The 13,795-nt window shown below is 36.4% G+C and overlaps 1 protein-coding gene across 2 annotated transcripts in view; it reads right to left on the minus strand.

Moving 5' to 3' along the window:
- Positions 1–13,795, minus strand: part of BMP2K (BMP2 inducible kinase) — a 125,323-nt gene that overhangs the window by 19,672 nt on the left and 91,856 nt on the right. Inside the window, exons 11-15 of one of the 2 annotated variants that reach the window (XM_068542779.1) lie at positions 11,801–11,982; positions 10,278–10,376; positions 9,314–9,498; positions 6,921–7,078; positions 11–121 (exon numbers count right to left, since the gene is read on the minus strand). In XM_068542779.1, the coding sequence (XP_068398880.1) occupies positions 11–121; positions 6,921–7,078; positions 9,314–9,498; positions 10,278–10,376; positions 11,801–11,982 (735 nt within the window). The remainder of the gene's footprint in view (positions 1–10; positions 122–6,920; positions 7,079–9,313; positions 9,499–10,277; positions 10,377–11,800; positions 11,983–13,795) is intronic. The other variant, XM_068542780.1, reaches the window with a different exon arrangement.

Genomic DNA, 13,795 nt, shown 5'->3' on the forward strand with positions numbered 1-13,795 from the left:
TGTAACTTGCCTGAGTGAGAAATGAAAGGAACAGAACCAAAAGGATCTTCTGGAGGATGGTTATGTGGAGCAGAAAGTGGCTCTACATTCTTATCTGAGGATGCTCTCTCCTCGAGCCTGTCTGCAAAAATAAGATGAAACAAAACAAAAAATAAAATAAAAACAAAACGATCTTTAAACTTAAAAGTGGCATACAGTATAAATAAAAGTGAAAATTAAACAAAGCCTTCTTGAAAAATATGAGATTCAAAGTTCATCCGTTTAAGTATTAGTGGGTAGTCCTGAGTTTAATACGTACTTGTTGCTGCAAAGGCAAGTTTAACAATGTAATCACAGTGCTAGATTTCACTAAATACAATTAACCTAGTAAATAACTTAATTTGGTTTATTTAAATACCAGTTGTCTTTAACTTGTAACATATTGGATCTGAAGTTCAACCCAGATTATTAAACGGAGACATATTTGGAAAACTTTCTCTGAAAGCACACATGGAAAAAATACTGCAAATGGTCATTCATTCATAAAATAGGTAAATCCTATTTCTCAATAGCAATAAAAAGTAAGTCACTATATGTTACTTCATTTTATGTTATTGTTCATTTCTCATATTACTTGGTTAAACCATTCTCATACACACAAATGCAAAGATATAGATATTTCTCTACTAAATTAAAAGCCTTAACAACAGAACTCGTTTTTTCATCCAACAAATAGTTGAGCATCTAGTATGTGCCAGGCACTGTTCTAGACAATGAGGCATGCAATAGCAAACAAAAAGAGGACTCCTGCCCTCATGGAGTTTATATGCTGGCACGGAAAAACGACTGACAAGCGACAAGCATGAGAAATAGAGACTGTTAAAGCTAGAGAGAAAAATGTAGAGCAGGGTAAAAGGAATTAAGGGAGCAGACACAGGTTGCAGTAATAAACAGAGTGAAACAGAGTGATTCTAACAGGTACCAGGTGAGAAAAGACTCCAAGGAGGCAGGAGTAGATACCTGGGGAAGAACACACCAGGCAGAGGAAGTGCTAGAGCGAAGGCTCAAAGGTGGGAGCAGGTCTGGTATGTCTGAAGAAGATTTAACGTATCCTATTTCCCTAGTAGTGATTATTTTTCCCTGCTCTTAAACTCTGCACATCGCAGGCACTTTATCAGTTGAGAACTTCTGGATTTTTATAGAATGCCTCTCTATCCTCTGATTCTTGGTAATCAAACATATGCTATTAGGGACCCATTTTGCCCTTACAGATATTTTAAACATTCCCAGGACTATACTTTTCATGTTTAAGGAATTCTATGGGTAAACTATGCTGGTTTCATTTGAGTTCTAAGGGATGGCAGGATGGGGAGGGAGAATCCAAATAGAATTAGAATTCTTTAAAAATGACTCGTAACTGCAGAGCGAAACAAAAAAAGCCCCAAGTTAAAGCAGCAATCTCCTAGGACAGTGCTTCTCAAATTTAATGTGCATTCTAATCACCTGGGAGTTGTTAAAATGCAGATTCTGACTGGATGGTTCTGGAATGGATCCTGAAATTCTGCAGTTCAACAGGCTTCCAGAGGACATGACACTGCTGGTCCAGGGAGCGCAAGCTTGAGAAGGCAAGGCCCTAGAGTCTACAATATCCTGAAAATACTCAATTATTGCTATGGACAACTGATTCTTTAAACACCTTTATGATACAATTATGAGCTTTTATGGCTAAAACTAACTCTGCAATATCCACATGAAATTTTTAGATTGTTTAAATTTTTACTTAAAATTTTGTTGAAGCACTAATTAATATTTTAAGTCAACACATCTGACAACTGATTTATGCACAAATAAAATTTCCAAAACTTAAGAGGTTATTTTCAAATATTTCCAATACAGAAACGGATAACAATGAAAATTTATTTTAGATGTTCTTTTTCAAGGTATTCACTGTATACTTAATTCAGGAAATCAGTAACAAATGCTGATTGTACTATGAAAAAAAGCTTTTTCATATTTTGTTGTCCAACACTTAACTATAAAGAAGTTACTTTCATAGCAACTTTCTGAAAAAATAAGGTCGGAGAACACCTTATATAACCAAGGGTGTCTTTAATTTATTGTGGTGGGAAGCCACAATCAAACTTCAAGGAGAGGCCTAAGATTCACTGAATCACAGAGGATACCTGTGGGTTACCAATTTTATCAGGCCCTAATAAAATTATACTTACATATATATATTTGTATATAAGTATATAGTTTACAAGTCCTTAGGTCAAAATCAGGACCAGATTTCCTTCCTAAACCATCTGCATCATAATTGCCAGGACTCCTGTGTAAAATGTATTTATACTCCTGTATAAAACCTGGGTCCTATCACAGACCTAATATAATACAAATGAATCAGATTATCTGAATAGAAGCTTGGGAATCTACATATTAACATATTCTCCAGGTTTATAAACCACTACTGTTCCAATGGTTCCCAGCATATAAAAATGCAAAGTTACCACTAAAGTTCTTTGAATCCTCATGCAGTGATGTATTATCTCCATCTATCTATGGTAAATTCATGGTAAATGTATAAACAGCACCATGTAGTTATGACAAGAGTACAAATACTATCATGTAGGGGTAAACAAATATTTTTTATATATGGGGTCCCCATAAGTTACAATATGAACATACTGTTCCATACAAAGTTCATTTATCCAATTATTTCAAAACAGGAAGCAGAATAAACTCACTATAAAATGAATCATGTTCTCATTGTTGCAAAAAACACAGCATCAATTTTTCCATGGAAGATTTTTAAAAAACCATTTAGATTTCTAAAGTTCACATGATAATCTGGGTCCCAGGGCACAAAATAAAAAATAAACATACATATTAATTTTTTTAATTATCAATTACCTATAAATAAAAACTAACAAAATGGTATGTAGAGTTTCAAATACATAGTCACCCCTAAAATGTATTTAAGCCCCATTTTCAAAGAACTGGTTTCCTTTTCATCAGAGCAAAACTTGAGCTTGATTTGTCCAATATAAGAAACTTACCTCTTTCTGCCTTCCCAAAAGAATTGTGTGCTGAATAAAGACAGTATCTTTTCAAGAAGTTTAATGGATACAAATGGCAAAAATACAGGATTTTAAGATCCTAAAATCAAACTGTATTTCATACTATCATCAGAAAATTAATATACTCTGAAAAGTTAATTCAGCAGCTTATATGGATAATGGCTTGAATAGCCAAAAGGTTAAAGAATAAGGTTTAAAAGTATAGTCTTCATCTGATACTTTCGACACTGTTCTAATATACCTGAAAAGTTCTGTTATTCTGCCCTAAAGGAACAGTGATAGGTCTGAATCAGCTTAAAATGGTGAGAGTTAATGTTTTACAACAAACTAACTATATACACAGATGTTTATATCTATTTCATACTGTGGCTTCAGAAAAAAAAACCCAACACATTCAGTAGAATATGCAAAGCAGCCACAGTCTTTAGTTTCTTCTACTCTTCCTTTTAGTTATTTTGATGCAATTTTAAACAGAAACAAACAATAAATCCACTATCAACAAGAAAACAATATTCCATCAAGTATTACTTTTAATTAATATGTAGAGCTACACAACTATTCAAACAAAGGCAACTTAAAAATTTTCCCAAACACCTGTATTCTAATTAGTGTTTAATGTATTAAATATTATGACAATTAGATTTCTAAAGTTTACATACTAATCTGGATGCTTTGATACAAAAGACCATGAAAAATACAAGCTTAAACTGTAAAAAATATTGAGACTAGCTTTATTAATAACGCTTAATTTCGATTTAATGTTTTAGTCTTAAATAGGAACAGGTAAAAAATTCCAAACCATAAATATTGTTACACTGAAAGCAAAAGCAAGAAGAATTTGATTTATATTTTATATGTTAAATCCTTTTGCCAGCTGGATTCAACTGTTCTCTTAAAGATCACTAAAAAACAGTTTTTTTATCACCAATTACTGGTATCTTGGAATTTTAGTATTTCAAAATATAATTTTTAAATTACCTTCTGGAAAATACACACAAGTAAAATATTTCCTAGACAGCATATCTTTTTGCTTTTTTTTTTTTTTTAAAATAAATAACCACATACCATTTAAAAAATAAAACCTCAAATGGCAATGTTTTATTCTGAACAATCATTACATGGGCAATGCCTATACTTTTAAGGACCATACATAAAAGTATTCAGTTTCTCACTGGAAAGCTTTCATAAGCCAAACATAAAAAATCTTAGAAAGGACTTTGAAAAATTGTTGATAAATATCTGTACTGAGAAAAAAGATAAATTTGATATTCCAAACACATCGATAATTTATTCATTTTGGAAAAAGTTGATAGCGACAGAGGAACCAACCAGTAATGACCAACAATCAATTTTCATTACACTGTTAGTCTACTGAAACTCTTAAGGTTCTAGAAGAGGTCTTTTGCCCATCGGTGTAATTTAAACCCTTATCAAGTAGATCAAATATTAGATACCTTATTGGTTGTGAGTGAAACGGGTGCTAAAGATGACTCAATATTATAATAAAGTCAAATCTGGGAGGAAATCTTTCTAAACTATATTCTATACTTTATTGATTTCTTTATAAACTTTATTAAAGACATTTCACCTTTGTTGAACCCCATTACTATGACTATCAATTATTAAGGGAAAACCAGACATTTTTCCATCTCTTTCCAAGCTGTCATACATCACTTCTGCTGTTGATGTGTTTGCCCACAAAGCCCCTTCTACTTGTTTTTTTTAATTGCCAGCTGAGAAACCTGACAGTTTAGATGTAATTTTTAAATGCTGGTTATAGAGCAATAACCTCAGGAGTCAAAGCCCAAAGACTTATACAGAAGGTGAGAAAAGCAGAGGTGACACTGATGGAGTGCCCAGAGACTTAAAAGACATTATTTAATCTTCCTGACAACCCTATGAAGTAAGCATCATTATACCCAGTCTATAAATGAGTAAGTGAAACAGCAGTTAAGTGACTTTACAGAGTTAAACCCAGTTAAATGGCTTGGCCAGGTATCAGAATTCACGTTTTCTGGTGCTATGTGCCAATTTAAGTACACTGTCCTTGTGACAGTGATTTCAATAGCTCGGGGACCATCTAGGCAGTTTCCCAAATGGCTGAGTTGCTCCAAGTCTGACCTTCAGATAAAGTTCCTCCTGCACTGTCACTTGGAATTTAATATCTTTCCATATCTAATGCTGCAATGAAGTCTGAACTCTCTTTGGCATACACATGTGTATACAAACACATACACAAATTACACATGTAATCAGACCTTAAAGTTTGAAAGCAAATAGCTGGTTAAGAGTTTTACATGCTAAATCCAATTTTTATGAAGTTAGGTATACATGAATATTTGTATGCCACTTTTGCCTATGCAAAGTAACTAACACTTGGGTGTTACTACAAATTCTAGGGAGCTTAGAATAACATTTTTATAAGGCACAAAAAAAAATGTGAATACTTTACCCATTCCATACATTGATTTATTTTTTAAGAACAGCGGGGAGGGGAGTGTTCGCCCAAAGAGTAGAAAAAACTTATCTAGCAAACCTTAGTTACTATCCTGGTCACAGTACAGTAAAATGAATATTTTAATTTTCCCTTTTGCTTTAAAAATAATTCTGTAAATTACAATGATTGGTTACCCCCTGTATCCCCCTACCATCTCCCTAAAGGAAAGAGGTATTTTACTTCCTTTTTTAAAAACCTTGCTTTTGGGACCACTCAACATAAATTGTAGGAAAAATGCCAAACAAGAATGTTGTAGTTTAAAACAAATTTTTTTAATAAAAAAATGTAAGATTGGTTTTACCAAAGTCAACAAACCTTTATTAAAGGCTCAGAACTCATTTTTATATCTGCATTTAATCAATTGAATTTTTCATAATCATATAACCAATATGTAAAATACCAATTTAAACTCCAAACGACTACTCTTACATGAATTCAGGGCATTTATAAACTTTACATAAAATATATACCAATTTGGAGCAAAGTACTTCATCTAATAAATGTTCTCATAAGGCCAGTTACCTAAAATAAAATAGAAACTAGGAACTATAACTAGGGACCATCAAGACCCTCTTTTCACATGCAAAATGGGGAAACACACGGGGCACACACGTGCACACACACACCCTCAGGACCCAGAAACCTGACAATTATCCACAGACTCCAGGAGTGAGCTTTTTGCTACTGTTTTGCAACCTCCCCAAAATACTCCATACATACCTTTTCCAAAAAATAACTTCTAAAATATGTATAGCGAGACTTGACATATATATTAGGTAGTTTAAGAAAAGGCAATGACTGCAAGTAAAAACATTGAGATATCTGATTTAAAATGGAAAAGAATTTATTTCACTTTTGCCATACCAGGACAACAAGGCAGCCCGTTTATGTCACCACTCATTAAAAGGACATCACAAAACATTAACATAATGTAGTAGCCCATGTTTTCTTTCAGGCACTTTCAAAGGGCATCTCAGACCCACAATATCTTCTACTGAGTGTGCAAGAAAACAGAGCTGCAAAATGATTAGTAAGACAAGATACTAATCTCTCCCTTTTTATTTGAACATTAATTTTCCATTTTTTGGAGATTTCTGAATTAACATTCAAAGATATGCAGTATTTAAGTGCTGGGAATCAGCGTATTATCAGCAATCTTGGGTTTAATAGCTACTGTCAAGCAATTGATTTCTAAAGCACACAATATAGTTTGATAGTATATGTAAAAGAAGATGGCCTGAATTTTGCCCTCAAATGCGCAAAAAGAATTTTCTCTTTACCATCCCAAAACAGTCTTTGGCCTTGCTGAATAATTATAGAGCTGTTATTTTACTGTGAAGCAAAATAAGCCTTCAAGTGTCCCTTACTTGATCTTAGAAGGTCAAATTCTCTGTCCAACAGTTCCTCTTCTGTTAACTTGGAGAAATTATCCTCTCCAAAAGGATTCCACCCTGACATATCAGGTGGGTTACTGATGTTCTTCTGACTTGTAATATTTGCAACTGCCTCTTTATCAGCAACTGACCTAGAGTAAAAATTAAGAGAGGAAAAAAATACATTATAATTGAAAATTTTAAAGTTTCCTAGTTCATACTATATAAATACTTGGAAAAGCAGATCATTTTATTATGATGGAGATGGCAGTAAGGGCATGGATTGGAAGGGAGACCACATGGGATTTGAATCACCTCCACAAAGGTCACTAGCTGTGTACCCTTGGGCAAGTTCCTTAACCTCTCTAGGTCTCAACTTCCGTATCTGTGAAACAAGAGTAGCAGTATCTACCTCATAGGGTTACTGAGAAGATTAAATGATTTAATACATGTAAAGCAGAGAGAACATAAATAAATAAATAAGCACTCATTAAATATTAACTATTATTTATCATAGTGAATAAACCTTAAAGTGAAAATCAGTTGCCATATCAAACAGTATCACTCTAAAATCACTACTGAATAAGGTGATTTTATGTCCTGGTTATGCTGAGAGACACAATAATTTTCCTTTTGACAAAGACATTCTCTACATAGCTACCAACAAAAAAGGTGGGCTGCCAGAATTGCTTTAGGAATTGCCTAAAACTAGAGGAGGGTTATTTTCTATATAATAAATTATTCATGGTGTTTAAAATATCTATAGTCTGGAGCCTAGGACTACTGGTTCTATGAAAGTTATCCAATAGGCCTCTTGGCTTTTAATAGAAGATGAGAGTTTAAAGCCTTCTTAACCTAAGAATACCTGGGTACCTCTCCCTCAACCCAGCCTGGAAATACAGCATAGGCACTAGACAGTACAACAAAAGTTGTCAAGTTCATTTAATAATTCAGATCCAGATCTTCTAACACTGGTAATGGAGGGAGAATCTCTATGTGCTTCTAAAGAAGTATCTCAATTTTGCAAGCCTTGACTCATCCCCTTAAATTCACCTTCCCCTTGGGAGCTCACTTCCATTGCCACCACACAGATCTTGAAAGGGAAAAAGGGCAAAAGTTGCCCATTTAATCCCCTAGCCCAAGCCCCTTCAGTATAGTTGAGCCAAGAATGGAATGTTTAAACACTTACTGAAAGCTAGAATTGGCCAACTAGTAGATAGTCTTTCTAGTAAATATGACTTAGGTATCTTAATAATAAATGTAATTCAGTTTAGAACTCACACTAGGAATGCACCAACTGCCAAAGTCCAAGCCTGCCTCCGTATGAAGGAATCCCATCTCTAATTCCAAAACTACCTTTAAGGACTTTCGGAGTTCTAGAAGCACAGATAAGAGAGGTTAAAACTCAAAGGGAAATGGGCATTCCTCTCCTGCCTGTCAATGATCCTTTTACAACTTTAGGATTCCCTATCTGGATCATCTTCCTCCTATTCCTGGAATGAATTTATGGATCCTTCTTCGTAGACCTGTAACTCAATGGGGGGGGTGTCACCTTAACCTACACTTCAAACACGTGTTAAAATATGTCTGCAAGTTCTTTGACACTCCTCCCTTCAAAGGGTGGAACCGAATTCCCCTGCCCTTGAATGTGGGCTAGATCTAGTGACTCAGTTCTAACAAATGAAATATGGTGGAAGTGCCAACGTGTGACTTCTGAGACTCGATCATAAAAGGCATCAAAGGTTCCTCCTTGCCCTCTCTTTCGGACCACGTGTTCTTGAAGAAACCAGAATAAACAATTCCTTGTTCAAAACAGTCTTTGATTTTGCCAAAGAGAATACTCAAGCAGCCTTTTGGAGACATCCATGTGACAAAAAACTGAGGCCTCCTGCCCAAAGCCATGTGAGTGACCTTATAAACAGATCCACCAGTACCAGGCAAGCCTTCAGTGGACTGCAGCCCCAGCCAACATCTTAACTGTAACCTCATGAGAGACCTTTCCCCGGTCATAACCATACAGGTAAGCTACTCCTAAATTCCTGATCCAAAGAAAAGTGTGTGAGATAATAAATGTTTATCGTCGTTTTAAGCTACTAAGTTTGTCAGACAGAGAATGTCTTTTAACATACAAGCTAATAACTTTCTTAGCCTTAAATGCTGCTGGATGTTGCTAAGCCTTATTTGCAAACAGCAGTTAGCAGAATCAACTGCTGGAAATGGAAAGAAGGATGGAGATGCAAAGGGGTCAGGAGAGAGGACTAGTAAGAGAAAAAAAGGGAACGCTAAGATGGGCTCTAAATTAATTCAGGAGCCACTTAGTGACTCCACTCCATGACAACACCCACTCCCACAACAACTTCCTTTGTAGTCAATGGGAAAATACTTGCCTGTTGGCACTATAAGAGGAGTCCATTATGGTTCCAACCTGAGCTGGAAGTGATGAAGTGTAGGACGCTACGGCCGGTGAGAACTCTTGAGGGGAAGTGAGATACTCTGGTGATGCCTGTTGTCGAGACTGCTGATGTTGAGCTAGCATTTGCTGCTGCAAGAAAGCCTGCTGATACTGCTGCATCTGAAACAAAAAGTGCCGTTACGCAGAACAACGCTCGAGGTCACTAAAGCACTGTCAGCGTTGCACCTATTTACTACGCTCCTTCCTTTTCACACCGGCAACAAAATCAGAAACCTGAAAAACAATTTTTATCTGAAGGAGTGGCTCACTACTAGAAAACTACAAGATGAAATGAATCTATTTAAGAAGTTGTTTAACTGGACTTACTGTGCTGATCATTTCGTAATAGCTACGAATATCGGATTATTACGTTATCTCAGGTAGATAGTTTCAGGTGAAAGAATATAATCTTATGTCAATTGTATCTCAATTTAAAAAAAAAAAAAAAAAAAGGAACTGGAAAGTTAGGGTCACCCGGCAGGATTCAAAAATTCTCCTTTAAATAGTTTAAGAAAAAATGATATGGTAGTTTAAAGTCACTTGGTATAGCGGTCGCTGCAAAAACAGGTCAAACTATTCTCTGAAGCAAATGCAACTTTCCTTTGGGTTTCTTTTCTTTTCTTCAACAGACATTTGCCAAATGAGAGAGACATATGACAAGAGATCCTGGGTAACCAATCATCTCCTTATATACTATCAGATAAGATGTGCCGGATCCACGTTCAGCCCTATGTAAAGCTGCTTGAGAGTACATAACTGGCTTTGATAAAATACATGTTAATAAACTAACTTGAGTTGATTCTGAATTATTAAATTCTGAATAATACTATTCGTACTGTGAATTCCAACACTGGAATGTATACTCAGAGAGAAATCTCTAGAAATTACATAACGCTTACCATTGTAGGATACGGTGATGTGGAAGGTTGCGGCTGATATACTGAATGCATTAAAAACTGTTGTTGAAGTATCTGCTGCTGTTGCACTGCATGTTGATACTACAATTGGAAAAACAAACTCATCAGTATTACTCATGCCTTTTTTGTGCGAGAGCCTTTTTTTTTTTTTTAGGTATTGATCTTACCATAACAATGACTTGGGTACTCAATAGTCCAAACACTAATGTAAGATACCTATAGTCAGTAAGTGACTGTAACTTAAATCAGCTTATTGGAATTGGTTTCAAAATTATTTATGAAACATAACAGATTCAACTAAAACCATCTCCAGCACAGTTTAAGGATGTCTGGAAGAAACCTAAACCGAAACACGTTTACCAGCTGATGAAGACCCCTGAAGTGACTTGTGTCCAGGAACCATTACAGTAAATTCCCATGCTCCTCTGTCTCCCCTTCAATGGTATCTTCTGGCCATCCAATGGCACCCCTATTCAACTATCCTCCACTCTGGGTCTATCAGTCAAGACCAGAGGGCGGGGTATACCCATGAGAAGTACCATGCATATAATTGGCTCAAAAATAGTTCAGGAAATGATGGAAGGACAATGAAGACAGTCATTAAATTTAAAATAGTTTAGTGAAACTACAGATGTGCAGGTTCTGATGAGGCAAAGGACAGACTAGAACTTACGGTCATCTTTTTCTATGTCCCTTCCAACTCTAAATGCCAACCCTACACACATACACACACACACACACACCCACCCACCCCCAACACAGGCAAAAAAAGAATAAGAACAAAAACCCAAGACAATATTACTTCTGAAAATCTAATATCACCTTTCCAACAATAACATTATTAGTCTATAGATATGAACTCAAAATGTAACCTGAAAAAGATAATATTCATCATAAATTGCAGTACTTATTTGCAATGCCAAATGACTGGGTGAACATCCTTTGCTTCATAAAGCCACGATACAACCTATTACAACAGGAGTACTCTTGAGTATCTCACAGAATGCAAATAAAACATATATTCTTTTTTTTTTAATTTCTTATATATTTATTTTTATTTTTGGCTGCGTTGGGTCTTCACTGCTGTGAGCGGGCTTTCTCTAGCTGCGTCGAGCGGGGGCTACTCTTCGTTGTGGTGCTCAGGCTTCTCATTGCGGTGGCTTCTCTTGTCGCGCAGCACGGGCTCTAGGCATGCAGGCTTCAGCGGTTGTGGTATGTGGGCTCAGTAGCTGTGGCGCACGGGCTTAGTTGCTCCGCGGCATGTGGGATCTTCCCGGACCAGGACTCAAACCCGTGTCCCCTGCATTGGCAGGCGGATTCTTAACCACTGCGCCACTACAGAAGTCCAAACTACATATTCTTTTAATAATCAGGAAACTGAGCAAAATGTTTACTTCCATCTACAGTTCAAAAGCACCCATGACACAAAAGGGGATTCACTGCGATTCAAGAGCGGCGTGAATTCCCCGACAGCACTTCTGTATCTCAAGTAACGCAAGCATCACCTGCTGCACATAAGCATCCTGAAGTAGCTGCTGCTGCTGAGGATGGCGATGCTGCAGATGCAGCTGCTGCAACCTCCAGTCCCCCTGCTGTAGCTGCTGAAGTACTCGATGCTGCTGTGGAGGCTGCTGAGCGGGCCCCTGACCCAGTAAGAGCTCAGGGCCATTTCCAGGTCTCAGCGCTCCTAAAAGAGGTTTCCAAAAACTTACATTAACATACTCACGACTTCAATAAAACGGCTGCACTTCAAAACACGCACTCCAATCATCATTAACCAAGGCATTCATATCCTTATCTTACAGAAACTTCCGTATGCGTAGAGTCTAAAGGGACTATTTACTGTAATAAAAGTACCCATGAAAGTTAGTTTTGTCAGTTACAACTCGTGAACAAGTCAACATCCTAGAGACACTTCATCTGCCACGCTTCATCTCTCCGTGAACACACCAACCATGACAATTTGAAATGTTCCACATTTCTCAACTGTATCATGCACCATCATGAGTCTGCATCTTTGCTGACATGATCCTCTGTCTAGAATGCCACTTTCCACCCACTGCAACTCTTCTTACCTTTAAAGTTTATCTCAAATCTCTCTTCCTTCTTCCTTCCTTTAGTGCTTCCACTCAGTTTATAACATTGCTCTTTGCCTTGCACATATTAATTGTTTACATGGTTATTTCCTAACTGAAGCATGGGGTGAAGACTTATTTATGACTTCTTTTAGTGCCCCAAAGAACTTTTTCCATAACAGATGTTCAGTAAATGCTGCTCTAGTGAATCTACTAACACTGTCTCCTAAATGGGCATTTTTTTATAAGCTTTATAAATTTTACCATAGGAAAATCCTATGAATAAACTTTTGAAATAACCAAAAAAGGATGAGACAGACAACTTCAAAAAGAGGAAATGCAATATACTATAATTTCTATATTCTCTTCCAACAAGTTACCATAACTTCAAATATGACTCTTTAACCCTAAAGGGAGAAAAGGAGGGAGAGTGCAAGAAGAGAGAGAGAAGGATTCTTTTTCATCAATGTTAATGTCTTCAAACCTCCACAGGCCTTAAGAATATACAATGGAGAAAAGACAGCCTCTTCAATAAGTGGTGCTGGGAAAACTGGACAGCTACATGTAAAAGAATGAAATTAGAACACTCCCTAACACCATACACAAAAATAAACTCAAAATGGATTAAAGATCTAAATGTAAGGCCAGACACTATCAAACTCTTAGAGGAAAACATAGGCAGAACACTCTATGACATAAATCACAGCAAGATCCTTTTTGACCCACCTTCTAGAGAAATGGAAATAAAAACAAAAATAAACAAATGGGACCTAATGAAACTTAAAAGCTTTTGCACAGCAAAGGAAACCATAAACAAGAAGAAAAGACAACCCTCAGAATGGGAGAAAATATTTGCAAATGAAGCAACTGACAAAGGATTAATCTCCAAAATTTACAAGCAGATCATGCAGCTCAGTATCAAAAAAACGAACAACCCAACCCAAAAACGGGCAGAAGACCTAAATAGACATTTCTCCAAAGATGTACAGATTGCCAACAAACACATGAAAGAATGCTCAACATCATTAATCATTAGAGAAATGCAAATCAAAACTACAATGCGATATCATCTCACACGGGTCAGAATGGCCATCATCATAGCACAGGGAGATCAGCTCGGTGGTTTGTGACCACCTAGAGGGGTGGGAGAAGGAGGGTGGGAGGGAGGGAGACGCAAGAGGGAAGAGATATGGGAACATATGTATATATATAACTGATTTACTTTGTTATAAAGCAGAAACTAACACACCATTGTAAAGCAATTATACTCCAATAAAGATGTTAAAAAAAAAATCTACAGACAGTAAATGCTGGAGAGGGTGTGGAGAAAAGGGAACCTTCATACACTGCTGGTGGGAATGTAAATTGATAGAGCCACTATGGAGAACAGTATGGAGGGGTTCCTTAAAAATCTAAAAACAGAAC

This window comes from Eschrichtius robustus, chromosome 4 (assembly GCF_028021215.1).
Source record: "Eschrichtius robustus isolate mEscRob2 chromosome 4, mEscRob2.pri, whole genome shotgun sequence".
Lineage (NCBI taxonomy): Eukaryota > Metazoa > Chordata > Mammalia > Artiodactyla > Eschrichtiidae > Eschrichtius > Eschrichtius robustus.